The 21,124-nt window shown below is 42.6% G+C and overlaps 2 protein-coding genes and 2 pseudogenes across 2 annotated transcripts in view; 3 read left to right on the top strand and 1 right to left on the bottom strand.

Annotated features, from left to right (window-relative positions):
* The window catches only part of LOC123516771 (putative nuclease HARBI1), a 50,623-nt gene that overhangs the window by 12,047 nt on the left and 17,452 nt on the right, over nt 1-21,124 (bottom strand). The window lies entirely within an intron of this gene.
* On the top strand, nt 2,709-5,475 carry LOC123516768 (annotated as a pseudogene).
* LOC123516769 (pseudohemocyanin-2-like) lies at nt 8,617-11,415 on the top strand. Its single transcript, XM_045276408.1, has 3 exons — nt 8,617-8,745; nt 9,156-10,685; nt 10,812-11,415. Exons 1-3 carry the CDS (start codon nt 8,664-8,666, stop codon nt 11,234-11,236), a joined length of 2,037 nt encoding a protein of 678 aa, XP_045132343.1. The 5' UTR covers nt 8,617-8,663; the 3' UTR covers nt 11,237-11,415.
* LOC123516770 lies at nt 14,633-17,427 on the top strand (annotated as a pseudogene).

The following is a 21,124-nucleotide window of genomic DNA, read 5'->3' as shown; positions in this document are numbered from 1 at the left end:
GTAGCTCTTCTTATATCCTGTGGCAGGTTGTTCCAGCATCTGGCACCTCTAGTGTAAATGTTATTTTGGGCATGACTCGTTCGGAGAGAGAGAGAGAGAGATTAAAACCTTCAGAGTTCTGTGAAAATGATCCACTTGTTTCGCCAGCAATCCATTTATTTCGATCAGGCTTGTAGTCGCTGTTTCATTCCGTGATAGTACATGTAAATAAACGTTACCATAATATGATTAGTGATGAAACAATATTACCCTGAGATGACATAATTGTACCTTGATAATGCTCAAATTCTCCTAAAATATGCTTATTACCCTGCACTTGCCAGCACTGGCGGGAGGAACTGGCGGACTGACAAATTGACGGTCACATTCGTTACTTCGATCCTTGCGACAAGATTTTTGTGCGTTGCTGATAGATGTATCTTCCAAAACCAGTCATAACTCAGTATTTTAAGGGCTTGTCGAACGATGTCGTTTGCATCACGTACGATATCGGATCTCTCTAAAACGTCATAGTACGTCATCATACGCCCAATGAAATAAATGGCTTTGCTTGTCGTGAGTCCCTCTCTTTCCGACAGTTGAATGGAGCGCCCGATGATTCTGCGATGTCGTGTGACAAGAACATCTTACGATATCGTAAAATATCGCTACGTCAACGTACGACTTGACATCTTACGATAAGCCAAAAGCCATTAAATTGACGTCATTGCTGCTGGTGACAGCCCTTCTACGACCGTCGGGGGCGTGGTAGTAAAAAAAAAAGCTGTAGTGTGACCCAAGCATTACTGAGTCTTCGTCATCCTCTTTTAGAGATTTCAGTGAAACTTTTGCTGTCCCGTTAGACAGTTTTTGATAGTCTAACACACAACTTTTTATTTCAAAACTGCTCTCTTTCGGTTTCTATCCTTCCCTCAGCAACTTTATCTCAAGTTTCCTTTCCGACCGTTCTATTGCAGCCGTGGTTAACAGCCACTGTTCTTCCGATTAGGGCAGACAAAATCTAATAGTTTCCAAAGCCTCAAAAACACAATTCCTCCATCTGTTAACTTCACACAATCTTACAGACAACTGTCTCCTCTTCAGTGACACTCAACTGTCTCCCTTTTCTACACTGAATATTCTCGGTTTGTCCTTTACTCATAATCTTAACTGGAAACGTCACATCTCATCTCTTGCTAAAACAGCTTCTATGAAGTTAGGCGTTCTGAGCCGTCTCCGCCTGTTTTTCTCGCCCCTCCAACGGCTCTGTAAATGGGCTTTAACCGCCCCCGTATGGAATACTCTTCGCATGTTTGGATTCGGGGGAAAGTTCCAGTCACACAGTTTTACTAGAAAAGGAGGAAACAAAAGCTTTTCGTCTCATCAACTACCCTCCTCTGACTGACTGTCTTCAGTCTCTTTCTCACAGCCGAAATGTTGCATCTCTTTCTATCTTTAATCGCTATTTTCATGCTAACTGTTCTACTGATCTTGCTAACTGCATGCCTGCCCTCCTCCTGCGGCCTCAATACACAAGGCTTTCTTCTTCCTCTCATCCCTATTCTGTCGAACTCTCTAACGTAGGAGTTAACCAGTACTCTCAATTATTCATACCTTTCATTGGTAAATTGTGGAACTCCCTTCCTGTTTCTGTATTTCCAATTTCCTAAGACTTGTCTTCTTTTAAGAGGGACGTATCGAAACTTTTGCTCCCTAATTTTGGCTGATATTTTTACTCTTTGTAGAGAGCCAGCACCGAAGAGGGGGTCTTTTTATTTAACCTTTTTTTTTTTTTTTTTTTTTTCCCTGGCTGGACCTCTCTCCTACGAGATATAGAAAAAATGTATATATATATATATATATATATATATATATATATATATATATATATATATATATATATATATATATATATATATATATATATATATATATATATATATATATATATATATATATATATATATATATATATATATATATATATATATATATATATATATATATATATATATATATATATATATATATATATATATATATATATATATATATATATATATATATATATATATATATATATATATATATATATATATATATATATATATATATATATATATATATATATATATATATATATATATATATATATATATATATATATATATATATATATACTTACTAGTCATGTGCAGGTAAGTGCGTTTAATTTTTCTTCTTACCCGAACCCTCGTTATGGCTTGTCACAAAACTATCATCATAAAACATTAGCATTAAATAAAGCGAGACAACATACAAGCAAAGCATCGTCAGATTTCTTGCCCCAGTTAATTAAATGAAAATCAAAGTAGATCACAAAGACAAAAACTAGATATTTTATGTTGCCTCAACACAAGGAAATTATATTCATTAACATAAACATATAGAGATAAGTCACGAAAAACATAAACTGAATTTACAAGAAAAAAAAATCATGAACCTTCGTACTTTTAATTTAACGTTATCATGAGTTTAATTCAAGAACAGCCAAAAAAAAACAACTAATATATTCGTCACTCTTAATATAAATATACCATCAGTATGTTTATATTTGATACCTTCACAACAAGACAAGCATTTCAGGTGGTAACACTAATCAATGAGTGACTACATACAAAAGAATCCTTATCAACCCTGATAATCTTTTGATTGCACACTTCATCTGGCGAAGGCCACGAGATCCTATAATATATAAAGCAGTAACAAAACATCAGAAGCAGCACTAGCTCCAGCATGAAGCTTCTGGTAGTACTAGCTCTGGTGGCCCTCAGCGGCGCATCTGCATGGCCCAACTTTATGTCAGATGAGCCTGACGGTGAGATACTTGTCTATCTACTGAAATCACTAATTGTGCATATTTATCTATCTATCTATCTATACATACATGCATACATACATACATATCTATATATCTATCTATCTATCTATCTATATATATATATATATATATATATATATATATATATAGAGAGAGAGAGAGAGAGAGAGAGAGAGAGAGAGAGAGAGAGAGAGAGAGAGAGAAATATATATAATGTGGGTGTGTGTGTGTGTGCACGGTAAAGTAGTACACAAAAGAAAAGTAAGGAAAACCCCATCAAAGTGGGATTTCAAAGTTTCTTTGGTTCAAAGTAGTTCATATATATTTTCAACTTTTCTATTTTATTGAACTGAGGGTTCTTTTTTCTTATTCTTCAGGCGTCCCCACCCATCAGAAGCAACATGATGTAAACTATGCCTTCTACAAGATCTTCGAACCTCTCCGTGATAACAATCTGGCGGAAAAAGCAGTATCCTTTAATCCTTTGGAAGATGTTTCCATGTATAAGGATGGAGGAGTTGCCGTGCGTCACCTCATGGACGAGTTCACAAATGGCCGTCTTCTGGAGAAGAAGCACTGGGCTGTCGCTACCAACAAGCGCCACTTGGAGGAGGCAATCATGCTCTTCGAGGTGTTCATGCAGTGCAAAGACTGGAACTGTGTCGCCAGCAACGGGGCCTACTTCAGGAGCGAGTAAATGAGGAAGAATTCATCTATGCTGCCTATCATGCCATCAAGCACTCACCCCTCACCCAACACGTCGTTCTACCAGCCATGTACGAGGTCAAGCCACACCACTTCACCAAGACTCAGGTCATCGAGGAAGCCTACGAGGCCAAAGAGATGAAGCTTCGCAACATCATCTTCCAAAATAACTTCACTGGTACGCCTAATGACATCGAACAGAGAGTTGCCTACTACCGTGAAGATGTTGGCGTTGGTACTCACCACCTGATGATTCACTTGGAGAATCCATTCTGGTGGAAAGACACCTACGGCTACCACATTGACAGGAAGGGAGAGAACTTCTTCTACGCCTACCACCAGCTCCTTAACCGTTACGAGGCCGAGCGCATCTCCAATTACTTGCCTCCTCTCCAGGAACTGAAGCTCGATGAGCCCCTAAAAGAGGGATTTACTCCACAGACTACCTACAAGTTCGGTCCACCCTTCCCCGTTCGCAATGACGATATCCATCTCCATGACGTAGACAGGATTGGCAGAATTCACGAGGTCGTCCACATGGAAGACCGGATCCACGACGCCATCGCTCATGGCTACGTGGAGGACGAGCAAGGAAACAAGATCAACATCGACAACGACCACGGCATTGACATCTTGGGAGACATCATCCAGTCCTCTATGTACAGCCCCAACCGCAAGTACTATGGCAATCTCACCACACTGGCCTACACCCTGCTTGACCACCAGACTGACCCCAAGAACAAGTACGATACTCCCCCCGGCGTGCTAGCACACTTAGAGACCCTTCCACGTGATCCTGCTGCCTGGAGGTTGCACAAGAGAATAGACAACATCTTTAGGGAGCACATCGACTCTCTTCCTCCTTACACCAAGGAGCAACTCGTATTCCAGGGCATAACTGTGGAGGAAATCCAAATACAAGGCAACCTTGAAACCTATTTTGAGGAGTACAAATATGACCTGATCAACGCCTTCAACGACAACACCACTCAAACTGAGTTCTATGGCATCTATGCCACAATGCCTCGCCTCAACCATAAGGAGTTTACTTACAAGATCAAAGTGCAGAACAACAATGGTTCTCCAAAGAAGTCTGTCGTTCGCATCCTTGCCATGCCCTACCGGGATGGTAATGGTGCCATCATCCCCTTTGACGAGGCACGCTGGCTTGCCATCGAGATGGACCTCTTTGTGAAGACTCGTAAGTTTTTTCTACCTTTTTTTTTTTTTGGCAGCAATATTCAATACTTAATGTTTCATATTTTTGTTGTATTCCTGTATACCATTTGTTACTATATCGGCTAATTTTCCTTTGTTGCTTTTATAGTGACACCGGGTGACAACGAGATCACCCGTAAGAGTTCGGAAGCTTCCATCACTGTACCTGACGTCCCTACATATAAGACTCTCGTTGAGATGACTGAGTCTCATCAGACTCTAGAGATGTACGAGAGCGCCACCGGCATCCCTAACAGGCTGCTTCTGCCCAAGGGTAACAAGGAAGGTGTGCAGTTTAGAGTGTTGGTGGCTGTCACTGATGCCGAAGAGGATGTCAATAACGAGAACATCATCACCATGAATAAATACCACCACTATGGCGTCCACGGCGTTCAGCCCGACAAGAGGCCCTTCGGCTACCCGTTGGATCGTCGTGTTTCTGATGAACGCATAGTCGATGAGGTTCCCAACATAAAGGTGACCATGGTCAAGGTCTACAATCACAACGTCTTCATTCCCATTCCTCAAAACTAGCTCTACTCATCTAAACTGCAACACAGTTGGATATAGGAGAGCATTTCTATTGCATATGCTCCAGAGATGCACGTAATCCACCATTGATTATCAACTAACTGCATTTTTTTTTTCTCATCTGAGACGATAGCGACATATTCCCATAAATTTGATCTATTGCAATAAAACAATATGTTCTATGTGTGATTTTTATTGATTCCGTTTTCAACACATAATATTATAACTTGGGAAGCCGAGAACATTCCACATGTTGTAGAGAGAGAGAGAGAGAGAGAGAGAGAGAGAGAGAGAGAGAGAGAGAGAGAGAGAGAGAGAGAGAGAGAGAGAGAGAGAGAGAGAGAGAGAGAGAGAGAGAGAGAGAGAGAGAGAGAGACAGACAGACAGACAGACTGACTGACTGACTGACTGACAGACACACACACACACGACCGCAGAGAGAGAGAGAGAGAGAGAGCAAATCTCAATACTCAGGTCACAAGCCCAACTCGATGTGACCTCATTTGAAAAAATTTATTCCATTTTTTATGTTATTTTGTTTCATTTTGCTAATATAGATAAAAAAAAATCAACATTAATGACCTGTTGACTAACTACCACTAAAACAACTCTGGAAAGAGAGAGAGAGAGAGAGAGAGAGAGAGAGAGAGAGAGAGAGAGAGAGAGAGAGAGAGAGAGAGAGAGAGAGAGAGAGAGAGAGAAGAATTAAAACCTTCACAGTTTTGAGAAAATGCTCCACTTGTTTCGCCAGCAATCCATTTATTTCGATCAGGCTTGTAGTCGCTGTTTAATTCCGTGATAGTACATGTAAGAAACGTTACCATAATATTAACAGTGATGAAACAATATTACCCTGAGATGACATAATTATACCTTGATAATGCTCAAATTCTCCTAAAACATGCTTATTACCCTGCACTTGCCAGCACTGGCGGGAGGAACTGGCGGACTGACAAATTGACGGTCACATTCGTCACTCCGATTCTTGCGACAAGATTTTCGTGCGTTGCTGACAGATGTATGTTCAAAAACCAGTCATAACTCAGTATTTTAAGGGCTTTTGGCTCGGTCGATGTCGAACGATGTCGTTTGCATCACGTAGGATATCGTATCTCTCTAAAACGTCATAGTACGTCATCGTACGCCCAATGAAATGACTTTGCTTGTCGTGAGTCCCTCTCTTTCCGACAGTTGAATGGAGCGCCCGATTGTTGTAATGATTCTGCGAAGTCGTGTGACAAGAACATCTTACGATATCGTAAAATATCGCTACGTCAACGTACGACTTGACTTAGGACATCTTACGATAGGCCAAAAGCCATTAAATTGACGTCATTGCTGCTGGTGACAGCCCTTCTACGACCGTCGGGGGCGTGGTAGTAAAAAAAAAAGCTGTAGTGTGACCCAAGCATTACTGAGTCTTCGTCATCCTCTTTTAGAGATTTCAGTGAAACTTTTTATTTCAAAACTGCTCTCTTTCGGTTTCTATCCTTCCCTCAGCAACTTTATCTCAAGTTTCCTTTCCGACCGTTCTATTGCAGCCGTGGTTAACAGCCACTGTTCTTCCGATTAGGGCAGAGAAAATCTAATAGTTTTCAAAGCCTCAAAAACACAATTCCTCCATCTGTTAACTTGACACAATCTTGCAGACAACTGTCTCCTCTTCTTCAGTGACACTCAACTGTCTCCCTTTTCTACACTGAATATTCTCGGTTTGTCCTTTACTCATAATCTTAACTGGAAACGTCACATCTCATCTCTTGCTAAAACAGCTTCTATGAAGTTAGGCGTTCTGAACCGTCTCCGCCTGTTTTCTCGCCCCTCCAACGGCTCTGTACATGGGCTTTAACCGCCCCCGTATGGAATACTCTTCGCATGTTTAGCTTGGGGGGAGAGTTCCAGTCACACAGTTTTACTAGAAAAGGAGGAATCAAAAGCTTTTCGTCTCATCAACTCCCCTCCTCTGACTGACTGTCTTCAGCCTCTTTCTCACAGCCGAAATGTTGCATCTCTTTCTATCTTTAATCGCTATTTTCATGCTAACTGTTCTACTGATCTTGCTAACTGCATGCCTGCCCTCCTCCTGCGGCCTCAATACACAAGGCTTTCTTCTTCCTCTCATCCCTATTCTGTCGAACTCTCTAACGTAGGAGTTAACCAGTACTCTCAATTATTCATACCTTTCATTGGTAAATTGTGGAACTCCCTTCCTGTTTCTGTATTTCCAATTTCCTAAGACTTGTCTTCTTTTAAGAGGGACGTATCGAGGCATTTCCTCCCTAATTTTGGCTGATATTTTTCCTCTTTGTAGAGAGCCAGCCAGCCAGTTTTATTTAACCTTTTTTTTTTTTTTTTTGCCCTGGCTGGACCTCTCTCCTACGAGAAATAGAAAAAAAAATGTATATATATATATATATATATATATATATATATATATATATATATATATATATATATATATATATATATATATATATATATATATATATATATATGCCATGAAGTAGATCAGGTTGGTGAGTTGATGGTGTAGGGAAACTCAGGAATCGCAGAAGTACCTTAATACTCTAACGTTTCGCCTACAAGGCTTCATTCCCTCTGAAGAAGCCTTGTAGGCGAAACGTTAGAGTAATAAAGTACTCCTGTGATTCTTGAGTTTCCCTACACCACCAACTCATATATATATATATATATATATATATATATATATATATATATATATATATATATATATATATATATATATATATATATATATATATATATATATATATACTTACTAGTCATGTGCAGGTAAGTGCGTTTAATTTTTCTTCTTACCCGAACCCTCGTTATGGCTTGTCACAAAACTATCATCATAAAACATTAGCATTAAATAAAGCGAGACAACATACAAGCAAAGCATCGTCAGATTTCTTGCCCCAGTTAACTAAATGAAAATCAAAGTAGATCACAAAGACAAAAACTAGGTATTTTATGTTGCCTCAACACAAGGAAATTATATTCATTAACATAAACATATAGAGATAAGTCACGAAAAACATAAACTGAATTTACAAAAAAAAAAAATCATAAACGTTCGTACTTTTAATTTAACGTTATCATGAGTTTAATTCAAGAACAGCCAAAAAAAAACAACTAATATATTCGTCACTCTTAATATAAATATACCATCAGTATGTTTATATTTGATACCTTCACAACAAGACAAGCATTTCAGGTGGTAACACTAATCAATGAGTGACTACATAAAAAAGAATCCTTATCAACCCTGATAATCTTTTGATTGCACACTTCATCTGGCGAAGGCCACGAGATCCTATAATATATAAAGCAGTAACAAAACATCAGAAGTAGCACTAGCTCCAGCATGAAGCTTCTGGTAGTACTAGCTCTGGTGGCCCTCAGCGGCGCATCTGCATGGCCCAACTTTATGTCAGATGAGCCTGACGGTGAGATACTTGTCTATCTACTGAAATCACTAATTGTGCATATTTATCTATCTATCTATCTATACATACATGCATACATACATACATATCTATCTATCTATCTATCTATATATATATATATATATATATAGAGAGAGAGAGAGAGAGAGAGAGAGAGAGAGAGAGAGAGAGAGAGAGAGAGAGAGAGAGAGAGAGAGAGAGAGAGAGAGAGAGAGAGAGAGAGAGAGAAATATATATAATGTGTGTGTGTGGGTGTGTGTGTGTGTGCACGGTAAAGTAGTACACAAAAGAAAAGTAAGGAAAACCCCATCAAAGTGGGATTTCAAAGTTTCTTTGGTTCAAAGTAGTTCATATATATTTTCAACTTTTCTATTTTATTGAACTGAGGGTTCTTTTTTCTTATTCTTCAGGCGTCCCCACCCATCAGAAGCAACATGATGTAAACTATGCCTTCTACAAGATCTTCGAACCTCTCCGTGATAACAATCTGGCGGAAAAAGCAGTATCCTTTAATCCTTTGGAAGATGTTTCCATGTATAAGGATGGAGGAGTTGCCGTGCGTCACCTCATGGACGAGTTCACAAATGGCCGTCTTCTGGAGAAGAAGCACTGGGCTGTCGCTACCAACAAGCGCCACTTGGAGGAGGCAATCATGCTCTTCGAGGTGTTCATGCAGTGCAAAGACTGGAACTGTGTCGCCAGCAACGGGGCCTACTTCAGGGAGCGAGTAAATGAGGAAGAATTCATCTATGCTGCCTATCATGCCATCAAGCACTCACCCCTCACCCAACACGTCGTTCTACCAGCCATGTACGAGGTCAAGCCACACCACTTCACCAAGACTCAGGTCATCGAGGAAGCCTACGAGGCCAAAGAGATGAAGCTTCGCAACATCATCTTCCAAAATAACTTCACTGGTACGCCTAATGACATCGAACAGAGAGTTGCCTACTACCGTGAAGATGTTGGCGTTGGTACTCACCACCTGATGATTCACTTGGAGAATCCATTCTGGTGGAAAGACACCTACGGCTACCACATTGACAGGAAGGGAGAGAACTTCTTCTACGCCTACCACCAGCTCCTTAACCGTTACGAGGCCGAGCGCATCTCCAATTACTTGCCTCCTCTCCAGGAACTGAAGCTCGATGAGCCCCTAAAAGAGGGATTTACTCCACAGACTACCTACAAGTTCGGTCCACCCTTCCCCGTTCGCAATGACGATATCCATCTCCATGACGTAGACAGGATTGGCAGAATTCACGAGGTCGTCCACATGGAAGACCGGATCCACGACGCCATCGCTCATGGCTACGTGGAGGACGAGCAAGGAAACAAGATCAACATCGACAACGACCACGGCATTGACATCTTGGGAGACATCATCCAGTCCTCTATGTACAGCCCCAACCGCAAGTACTATGGCAATCTCACCACACTGGCCTACACCCTGCTTGACCACCAGACTGACCCCAAGAACAAGTACGATACTCCCCCCGGCGTGCTAGCACACTTAGAGACCCTTCCACGTGATCCTGCTGCCTGGAGGTTGCACAAGAGAATAGACAACATCTTTAGGGAGCACATCGACTCTCTTCCTCCTTACACCAAGGAGCAACTCGTATTCCAGGGCATAACTGTGGAGGAAATCCAAATACAAGGCAACCTTGAAACCTATTTTGAGGAGTACAAATATGACCTGATCAACGCCTTCAACGACAACACCACTCAAACTGAGTTCTATGGCATCTATGCCACAATGCCTCGCCTCAACCATAAGGAGTTTACTTACAAGATCAAAGTGCAGAACAACAATGGTTCTCCAAAGAAGTCTGTCGTTCGCATCCTTGCCATGCCCTACCGGGATGGTAATGGTGCCATCATCCCCTTTGACGAGGCACGCTGGCTTGCCATCGAGATGGACCTCTTTGTGAAGACTCGTAAGTTTTTTCTACCTTTTTTTTTTTTTGGCAGCAATATTCAATACTTAATGTTTCATATTTTTGTTGTATTCCTGTATACCATTTGTTACTATATCGGCTAATTTTCCTTTGTTGCTTTTATAGTGACACCGGGTGACAACGAGATCACCCGTAAGAGTTCGGAAGCTTCCATCACTGTACCTGACGTCCCTACATATAAGACTCTCGTTGAGATGACTGAGTCTCATCAGACTCTAGAGATGTACGAGAGCGCCACCGGCATCCCTAACAGGCTGCTTCTGCCCAAGGGTAACAAGGAAGGTGTGCAGTTTAGAGTGTTGGTGGCTGTCACTGATGCCGAAGAGGATGTCAATAACGAGAACATCATCACCATGAATAAATACCACCACTATGGCGTCCACGGCGTTCAGCCCGACAAGAGGCCCTTCGGCTACCCGTTGGATCGTCGTGTTTCTGATGAACGCATAGTCGATGAGGTTCCCAACATAAAGGTGACCATGGTCAAGGTCTACAATCACAACGTCTTCATTCCCATTCCTCAAAACTAGCTCTACTCATCTAAACTGCAACACAGTTGGATATAGGAGAGCATTTCTATTGCATATGCTCCAGAGATGCACGTAATCCACCATTGATTATCAACTAACTGCATTTTTTTTTTCTCATCTGAGACGATAGCGACATATTCCCATAAATTTGATCTATTGCAATAAAACAATATGTTCTATGTGTGATTTTATTGATTCCGTTTTCAACACATAATATTATAACTTGGGAAGCCGAGAACATTCCACATGTTGTAGAGAGAGAGAGAGAGAGAGAGAGAGAGAGAGAGAGAGAGAGAGAGAGAGAGAGAGAGAGAGAGAGAGAGAGAGAGAGAGAGAGAGAGAGAGAGAGAGAGAGAGAGAGAGAGAGAGAGAGAGAGAGAGAGAGAGAGAGAGAGAGAGAGAGAGAGAGAGAGAGAGAGAGAGAGAGAGAGAGAGAGAGAGAGAGAGAGAGAGAGAGAGAGAGAGAGACAGACAGACAGACAGACTGACTGACTGACTGACTGACACTGACACACACACACACACGACCGAGAGAGAGAGAGAGAGAGAGAGAGCAAATCTCAATACTCAGGTCACAAGCCCAACTCGATGTGACCTCATTTGAAAAAATTTATTCCATTTTTTATGTTATTTTGTTTCATTTTGCTAATATAGATAAAAAAAAATCAACATTAATGACCTGTTGACTAACTACCACTAAAACAACTCTGGAAAGAGAGAGAGAGAGAGAGAGAGAGAGAGAGAGAGAGAGAGAGAGAGAGAGAGAGAGAGAGAGAGAGAGAGAGAGAGAGAGAGAGAGAAATTAAAACCTTCACAGTTTTGAGAAAATGCTCCACTTGTTTCGCCAGCAATCCATTTATTTCGATCAGGCTTGTAGTCGCTGTTTAATTCCGTGATAGTACATGTAAGAAACGTTACCATAATATTAACAGTGATGAAACAATATTACCCTGAGATGACATAATTATACCTTGATAATGCTCAAATTCTCCTAAAACATGCTTATTACCCTGCACTTGCCAGCACTGGCGGGAGGAACTGGCGGACTGACAAATTGACGGTCACATTCGTCACTCCGATTCTTGCGACAAGATTTTCGTGCGTTGCTGACAGATGTATGTTCAAAAACCAGTCATAACTCAGTATTTTAAGGGCTTTTGGCTCGGTCGATGTCGAACGATGTCGTTTGCATCACGTAGGATATCGTATCTCTCTAAAACGTCATAGTACGTCATCGTACGCCCAATGAAATGACTTTGCTTGTCGTGAGTCCTCTCTTTCCGACAGTTGAATGGAGCGCCCGATTGTTGTAATGATTCTGCGAAGTCGTGTGACAAGAACATCTTACGATATCGTAAAATATCGCTACGTCAACGTACGACTTGACTTAGGACATCTTACGATAGGCCAAAAGCCATTAAATTGACGTCATTGCTGCTGGTGACAGCCCTTCTACGACCGTCGGGGGCGTGGTAGTAAAAAAAAAAGCTGTAGTGTGACCCAAGCATTACTGAGTCTTCGTCATCCTCTTTTAGAGATTTCAGTGAAACTTTTATTTCAAAACTGCTCTCTTTCGGTTTCTATCCTTCCCTCAGCAACTTTATCTCAAGTTTCCTTTCCGACCGTTCTATTGCAGCCGTGGTTAACAGCCACTGTTCTTCCGATTAGGGCAGAGAAAATCTAATAGTTTTCAAAGCCTCAAAAACACAATTCCTCCATCTGTTAACTTGACACAATCTTGCAGACAACTGTCTCCTCTTCTTCAGTGACACTCAACTGTCTCCCTTTTCTACACTGAATATTCTCGGTTTGTCCTTTACTCATAATCTTAACTGGAAACGTCACATCTCATCTCTTGCTAAAACAGCTTCTATGAAGTTAGGCGTTCTGAACCGTCTCCGCCTGTTTTTCTCGCCCCTCCAACGGCTCTGTACATGGGCTTTAACCGCCCCCGTATGGAATACTCTTCGCATGTTTAGCTTGGGGGGAGAGTTCCAGTCACACAGTTTTACTAGAAAAGGAGGAATCAAAAGCTTTTCGTCTCATCAACTCCCCTCCTCTGACTGACTGTCTTCAGCCTCTTTCTCACAGCCGAAATGTTGCATCTCTTTCTATCTTTAATCGCTATTTTCATGCTAACTGTTCTACTGATCTTGTTAACTGCATGCCTGCCCTCCTCCTGCGGCCTCAATACACAAGGCTTTCTTCTTCCTCTCATCCCTATTCTGTCGAACTCTCTAACGTAGGAGTTAACCAGTACTCTCAATTATTCATACCTTTCATTGGTAAATTGTGGAACTCCCTTCCTGTTTCTGTATTTCCAATTTCCTAAGACTTGTCTTCTTTTAAGAGGGACGTATCGAGGCATTTCCTCCCTAATTTTGGCTGATATTTTTCCTCTTTGTAGAGAGCCAGCACTGAAGAGGGGGTCTTTTTATTTAACCTTTTTTTTTTTTTTGGCCCTGGCTGGACCTCTCTCCTACGAGAAATAGAAAAAAATGTATATATATATATATATATATATATATATATATATATATATATATATATATATATATATATATATATATATATATATATATGCCATGAAGTAGATCAGGTTGGTGAGTTGATGGTGTAGGAAACTCAGGAATCGCAGAAGTACCTTAATACTCTAACGTTTCGCCTACAAGGCTTCATTCCTCTGAAGAAGCCTTGTAGGCGAAACGTTAGAGTAATAAAGTACTCCTGTGATTCTTGAGTTTCCTACACACTAACTCATATATATATATATATATATATATATATATATATATATATATATATATATATATATATATATATATATATATATATATATATATATATACTTACTAGTCATGTGCAGGTAAGTGCGTTTAATTTTTCTTCTTACCCGAACCCTCGTTATGGCTTGTCACAAAACTATCATCATAAAACATTAGCATTAAATAAAGCGAGACAACATACAAGCAAAGCATCGTCAGATTTCTTGCCCCAGTTAACTAAATGAAAATCAAAGTAGATCACAAAGACAAAAACTAGGTATTTTATGTTGCCTCAACACAAGGAAATTATATTCATTAACATAAACATATAGAGATAAGTCACGAAAAACATAAACTGAATTTCCAAGAAAAAAAATCATAAACGTTCGTACTTTTAATTTAACGTTATCATGAGTTTAATTCAAGAACAGCCAAAAAAAAACAACTAATATATTCGTCACTCTTAATATAAATATACCATCAGTATGTTTATATTTCATACCTTCACAACAAGACAAGCATTTCAGGTGGTAACACTAATCAATGAGTGACTACATAAAAAAGAATCCTTATCAACCCTGATAATCTTTTGATTGCACACTTCATCTGGCGAAGGCCACGAGATCCTATAATATATAAAGCAGTAACAAAACATCAGAAGCAGCACTAGCTCCAGCATGAAGCTTCTGGTAGTACTAGCTCTGGTGGCCCTCAGCGGCGCATCTGCATGGCCCAACTTTATGTCAGATGAGCCTGACGGTGAGATACTTGTCTATCTACTGAAATCACTAATTGTGCATATTTATCTATCTATCTATCTATACATACATGCATACATACATACATATCTATCTATCTATCTATCTATATATATATATATATATATAGAGAGAGAGAGAGAGAGAGAGAGAGAGAGAGAGAGAGAGAGAGAGAGAGAGAGAGAGAGAGAGAGAGAGAAATATATATAATGTGTGTGTGTGTGTGTGTGTGTGTGTGTGTGTGTGTGTGTGTGTGTGTGTGTGTGTGTGCACGGTAAAGTAGTACACAAAAGAAAAGTAAGGAAAACCCCATCAAAGTGGGATTTCAAAGTTTCTTTGGTTCAAAGTAGTTCATATATATTTTCAACTTTTCTATTTTATTGAACTGAGGGTTCTTTTTTCTTATTCTTCAGGCGTCCCCACCCATCAGAAGCAACATGATGTAAACTATGCCTTCTACAAGATCTTCGAACCTCTCCGTGATAACAATCTGGCGGAAAAAGCAGTATCCTTTAATCCTTTGGAAGATGTTTCCATGTATAAGGATGGAGGAGTTGCCGTGCGTCACCTCATGGACGAGTTCACAAATGGCCGTCTTCTGGAGAAGAAGCACTGGGCTGTCGCTACCAACAAGCGCCACTTGGAGGAGGCAATCATGCTCTTCGAGGTGTTCATGCAGTGCAAAGACTGGAACTGTGTCGCCAGCAACGGGGCCTACTTCAGGGAGCGAGTAAATGAGGAAGAATTCATCTATGCTGCCTATCATGCCATCAAGCACTCACCCTCACCCAACACGTCGTTCTACCAGCCATGTACGAGGTCAAGCCACACCACTTCACCAAGACTCAGGTCATCGAGGAAGCCTACGAGGCCAAAGAGATGAAGCTTCGCAACATCATCTTCCAAAATAACTTCACTGGTACGCCTAATGACATCGAACAGAGAGTTGCCTACTACCGTGAAGATGTTGGCGTTGGTACTCACCACCTGATGATTCACTTGGAGAATCCATTCTGGTGGAAAGACACCTACGGCTACCACATTGACAGGAAGGGAGAGAACTTCTTCTACGCCTACCACCAGCTCCTTAACCGTTACGAGGCCGAGCGCATCTCCAATTACTTGCCTCCTCTCCAGGAACTGAAGCTCGATGAGCCCCTAAAAGAGGGATTTACTCCACAGACTACCTACAAGTTCGGTCCACCCTTCCCCGTTCGCAATGACGATATCCATCTCCATGACGTAGACAGGATTGGCAGAATTCACGAGGTCGTCCACATGGAAGACCGGATCCACGACGCCATCGCTCATGGCTACGTGGAGGACGAGCAAGGAAACAAGATCAACATCGACAACGACCACGGCATTGACATCTTGGGAGACATCATCCAGTCCTCTATGTACAGCCCCAACCGCAAGTACTATGGCAATCTCACCACACTGGCCTACACCCTGCTTGACCACCAGACTGACCCCAAGAACAAGTACGATACTCCCCCCGGCGTGCTAGCACACTTAGAGACCCTTCCACGTGATCCTGCTGCCTGGAGGTTGCACAAGAGAATAGACAACATCTTTAGGGAGCACATCGACTCCTTCCTCCTTACACCAAGGAGCAACTCGTATTCCAGGGCATAACTGTGGAGGAAATCCAAATACAAGGCAACCTTGAAACCTATTTTGAGGAGTACAAATATGACCTGATCAACGCCTTCAACGACAACACCACTCAAACTGAGTTCTATGGCATCTATGCCACAATGCCTCGCCTCAACCATAAGGAGTTTACTTACAAGATCAAAGTGCAGAACAACAATGGTTCTCCAAAGAAGTCTGTCGTTCGCATCCTTGCCATGCCCTACCGGGATGGTAATGGTGCCATCATCCCCTTTGACGAGGCACGCTGGCTTGCCATCGAGATGGACCTCTTTGTGAAGACTCGTAAGTTTTTCTACCTTTTTTTTTTTTGGCAGCAATATTCAATACTTAATGTTTCATATTTATGTTGTATTCCTGTATACCATTTGTTACTATATCGGCTAATTTTCCTTTGTTGCTTTTATAGTGACACCGGGTGACAACGAGATCACCCGTAAGAGTTCGGAAGCTTCCATCACTGTACCTGACGTCCCTACATATAAGACTCTCGTCGAGATGACTGAGTCTCATCAGACTCTAGAGATGTACGAGAGCGCCACCGGCATCCCTAACAGGCTGCTTCTGCCCAAGGGTAACAAGGAAGGTGTGCAGTTTAGAGTGTTGGTGGCTGTCACTGATGCCGAAGAGGATGTCAATAACGAGAACATCATCACCATGAATAAATACCACCACTATGGCGTCCACGGCGTTCAGCCCGACAAGAGGCCCTTCGGCTACCCGTTGGATCGTCGTGTTTCTGATGAACGCATAGTCGATGAGGTTCCCAACATAAAGGTGACCATGGTCAAGGTCTACAATCACAACGTCTTCATTCCCATTCCTCAAAACTAGCTCTACTCATCTAAACTGCAACACAGTTGGATATAGGAGAGCATTTCTATTGCATATGCTCCAGAGATGCACGTAATCCACCATTGATTATCAACTAACTGCATTTTTTTTTCTCATCTGAGACGATAGCGACATATTCCCATAAATTTGATCTATTGCAATAAAACAATATGTTCTATGTGTGATTTTTATTGATTCCGTTTTCAACACATAATATTATAACTTGGGAAGCCGAGAACATTCCACATGTTGTAGAGAGAGAGAGAGAGAGAGAGAGAGAGAGAGAGAGAGAGAGAGAGAGAGAGAGAGAGAGAGAGAGAGAGAGAGAGAATCTTCTCTCTCTCTCTCTCTCTCTCTCTCTCTCTCTCTCTCTCTCTTTATATATATATATATATATATATATATATATATATATATATATATATATATATATATATATATATATATATATATATATATATATATATATATATATATATATATATATATATATATATATATATATATATATATATATATATATATATATATATATATATATATATATATATATATATATATATATATATATATATATATATATATATATATATATATATATATATATATATATAGATAGATAGATAGATAGATAGATAGATAGATAGATAGATAGATATAGATATATATATCTTCTTTTTTTAAGTAGGGAAGAGGACCGGCAAGGGCAAAAAAAAAATAAAATAAAATAAAAAAAGACCCACTTGAGTGCTGGCTCTCTAAAAAGTAGAAAAGCGTCAGCCAAAATTAGGGAGCAAATGCCTCGATACTGTGGAAATGTAATGTAAGGTAACATATGTATTCATTGTACCTCTGATTATTGTACGCCTGGCAACCCACCGTAAGCCTCAGTCTTGCTGGCGTCTCCAAGGCAGGCACGCGTACGGGGGGTCCTTCCAAGGCTTTCTCTGTGTTCCTCTGCCTGAATACACCTACTACAGTTAGTACGTGTTTCTAAGAAGAACCTTCACCTTCGTGGCTGTACTTTCCCGACAGCTACCCAACACCACATGGCGCAGTGAGTAGGATCACGAGTTTTCCCGCCGCGCCAGCAGGGAGTCCACTGCCCCTTCACGCACTTTCCTGGGTTTTACGGAGCTTCAGTTACTCTTGTGACAGTGCGTGCAGTGCCTAGTGTTGTGTGTGCAGTGCTTTGACAGTGTGTGCGGTGTCGTGCCTTTGCGTGCAGTGTTTTGCGTTCTAGTCTTCCCTCGCCGCTCACAAGGGACGCCACACCCTTGGCGGGAGACAGACCTCGCAGCATCACATCCTCCTCGTCCAGCGCGCAGCGGGTAACTGAGGTGGCGGTGCCTTAACTGCCTTTCGGGGTGCGACCAGGGCTTCCATGAGTTAATGAAATCTTACCCTAGATTTTTGTCGATTTCATCCTAGATTCGAGTGTTTTACCCTAGATTGTCGAAGTTGCCCATTAATTGTTAATTAATGCACTCTTATCATACATAAGTTTAAATATTGCCCCCCCTCCCACCCCCAAACACACACACATGACAAAACACTACAGCCACTACTGTGGCTGCTCTGTGTGGACTCGTCCTCGCAAGTGACTGACGCTGTGTGTGAACTGTGATCTAACCGTCCGAAGGTTCAAAACGTGTACGCGTAGTAGACGGGTGAGTGGAGACTGGGGAGAAAGGGGATGGAGTGGGAGGGTGAAGGGATGATACAAGTCACGGGGATGATTGTGTACATGAATCGAACATGAAAGAGAACCAGCCTGCCACCAGATTGGCACCATTCCAAGCACACCTATCCATAAAGCGGCAGATTACCCTAAGATTACCCTAGTTTATGCATTACCCTAAACACTACCTTAAGAAGGGTCTAATTATCCTAGTTTAGGGTATTTTACCCTAAAATGGAAGCACTGGGTGCGACACGCACACTAGCGAAGACCGAGTTGCCAGATACTGCCACACACACGCACACACGCGCACTCCCTTGCATTAACTTTACATAAAACCCAGCTGTTCACGGGTTTCTCTATTGATTGTGGGGACGCTTACTGTCTGTTCACGGGTTCTCCTTGTTCATCATGTCGCTCCCGCTTCCACGCTCCCGAGTGCAGCGACACCGAACACCAGCAGGAAACTGTTCAGTTTTCAGACGACGAAGCCAGTCCCCGGGGGAGTCCGGGTGGCTTACCCTTGGGCCCGCCGCTACTCACCCCCCACCTGCCCCACTCCTCGCCTCAACACCACCAGTCTCCTCCCGCGCATCAAGACGGTACCGTTCTTCACCTCATCAAATACTTGGAGGAATCACGTCTGTCAGCTGATTTGCGAAGAAGACAAGAAAGGCGGCGAGCAGAGGAGTCAAGAAGGGAAGCAGAGGAAACGAGACGCAGGGATGACAACGAGCGTTTCATGGCACCGCTACAACTGTTGTCAGTTCAGGCATCGCCAGCCCAACACCAGCCGTCTCCAGCCCCCTTACCTGTTCCCTTACCAACACTCAGCCCTTTCGCCCCAGCCTATCAGCCTGCAGTCACTGGTCTCGTGGGGACTACACCTGTTGCAGCGGGTGCTACTCCCGTCACTGCCTTGCCTGCCGTGACAGATGCTCCAACAGTCGCCGCCCCGCCGGCTCTCGTGACAGCTGTTCCAACAGTTGCCACCCTGCCGTTACAGCCGCTGCACCATCCGTCACTGTGACTGCGACTCCTACGTCTACAGCAGGTCCTCCCACGGGCAAACCTGTGGCTCAGAGTCCGCCCATCCTGCAAGCCGACACCACCTACCAGATGTTCAGGCAATGGTGTCGCCGGTGGCATGATTTCTCAGTCATGATTGATCTGCAGCGCCTCCCCAGAGAAAAGCAGTTGATCCAGCTACGGATGTCTGTTTCCCTGGAGGTTCAGAGGACTCTTGAACACACTCTCGGGATCGCTTCTAACACACTGTTAGCCGTGGATGAAGTCCTCGATGTGTTGCAATCCCACTTCAAGAGTCAACGTAACGAGGCTCTCCGCCGCCGTGAACTCCTGTGCTGCAAACAGGCAGTGGGTGAGTCTTTTTCTGATTTCTATGTCCGCCTGAAAAACCTTGCTGAAGAGGTTGACCTTTGCTCCGGTGATCCAGTGACTTGTGCTGAGACCCAGCTGAAGATGGTTTTGCTCATGGGCATCAGAGAGGAGGAGCTCGTTCAACGCCTCATCTCTATGGACTCAGGTGCCCCTCTCCAGGACCTGGTCACCTGCTGCCGCTCGTATGTCAGCTGTTCTCCATCTCTGCCTACAGATGGGAAAAGCGACGTGACAAGGCCGCCTCCTCTCTTCAGCAACCGCTTTCGGAACAGCGAGGGAAGCCTGCAGCTGTTGACGTGTCCCAACCCTGCCAGTGTTGCTCCCGCCGGCACTCATATGGTTAGTGCCCTGCTGTCGACAGCACCTGTAGCAGCTGCGGACGCAAGGGCCATTGGGCAAAGACTGCCAGGTGCCCTGCTAAAGACACCCAGTGTCGTGCCTGTAAAAAGACTGGGCATTACGAGAAGTGCTGCAGGTCAACAAATGCGACTCACAGCCAGAACAGCTCTCACGCTACGTCACAGAAGAAGAGCTCCTGCCGCAGTGTGACTCGCAGTCCAGCGTCTGAGGCCATGACTCCTAAACCTGTGTGTATTCACCTGACGCATGGAGGATCCACTTCCCACCTCCAAATGCTGCCAGATACAGGCGCGGACGTCACAGTCATTGGCCAGCGACACCTCAGCATTCTTCAAATCCCCAGGACAGCCTACAGCCTCTACCTCCCGTGCACACGCTGACGGCGGACGGTTCAGAGATGGCACCTGCCCTGGGATGTTTTCAAGCTACCTTA

This window comes from Portunus trituberculatus, chromosome 41, assembly GCF_017591435.1.
Source record: "Portunus trituberculatus isolate SZX2019 chromosome 41, ASM1759143v1, whole genome shotgun sequence".
Classification (NCBI taxonomy): domain Eukaryota; kingdom Metazoa; phylum Arthropoda; class Malacostraca; order Decapoda; family Portunidae; genus Portunus; species Portunus trituberculatus.
The sequence above is the reverse complement of the archived record's forward strand: the minus strand, read 5'-3'. Positions and strand labels throughout refer to the sequence as shown.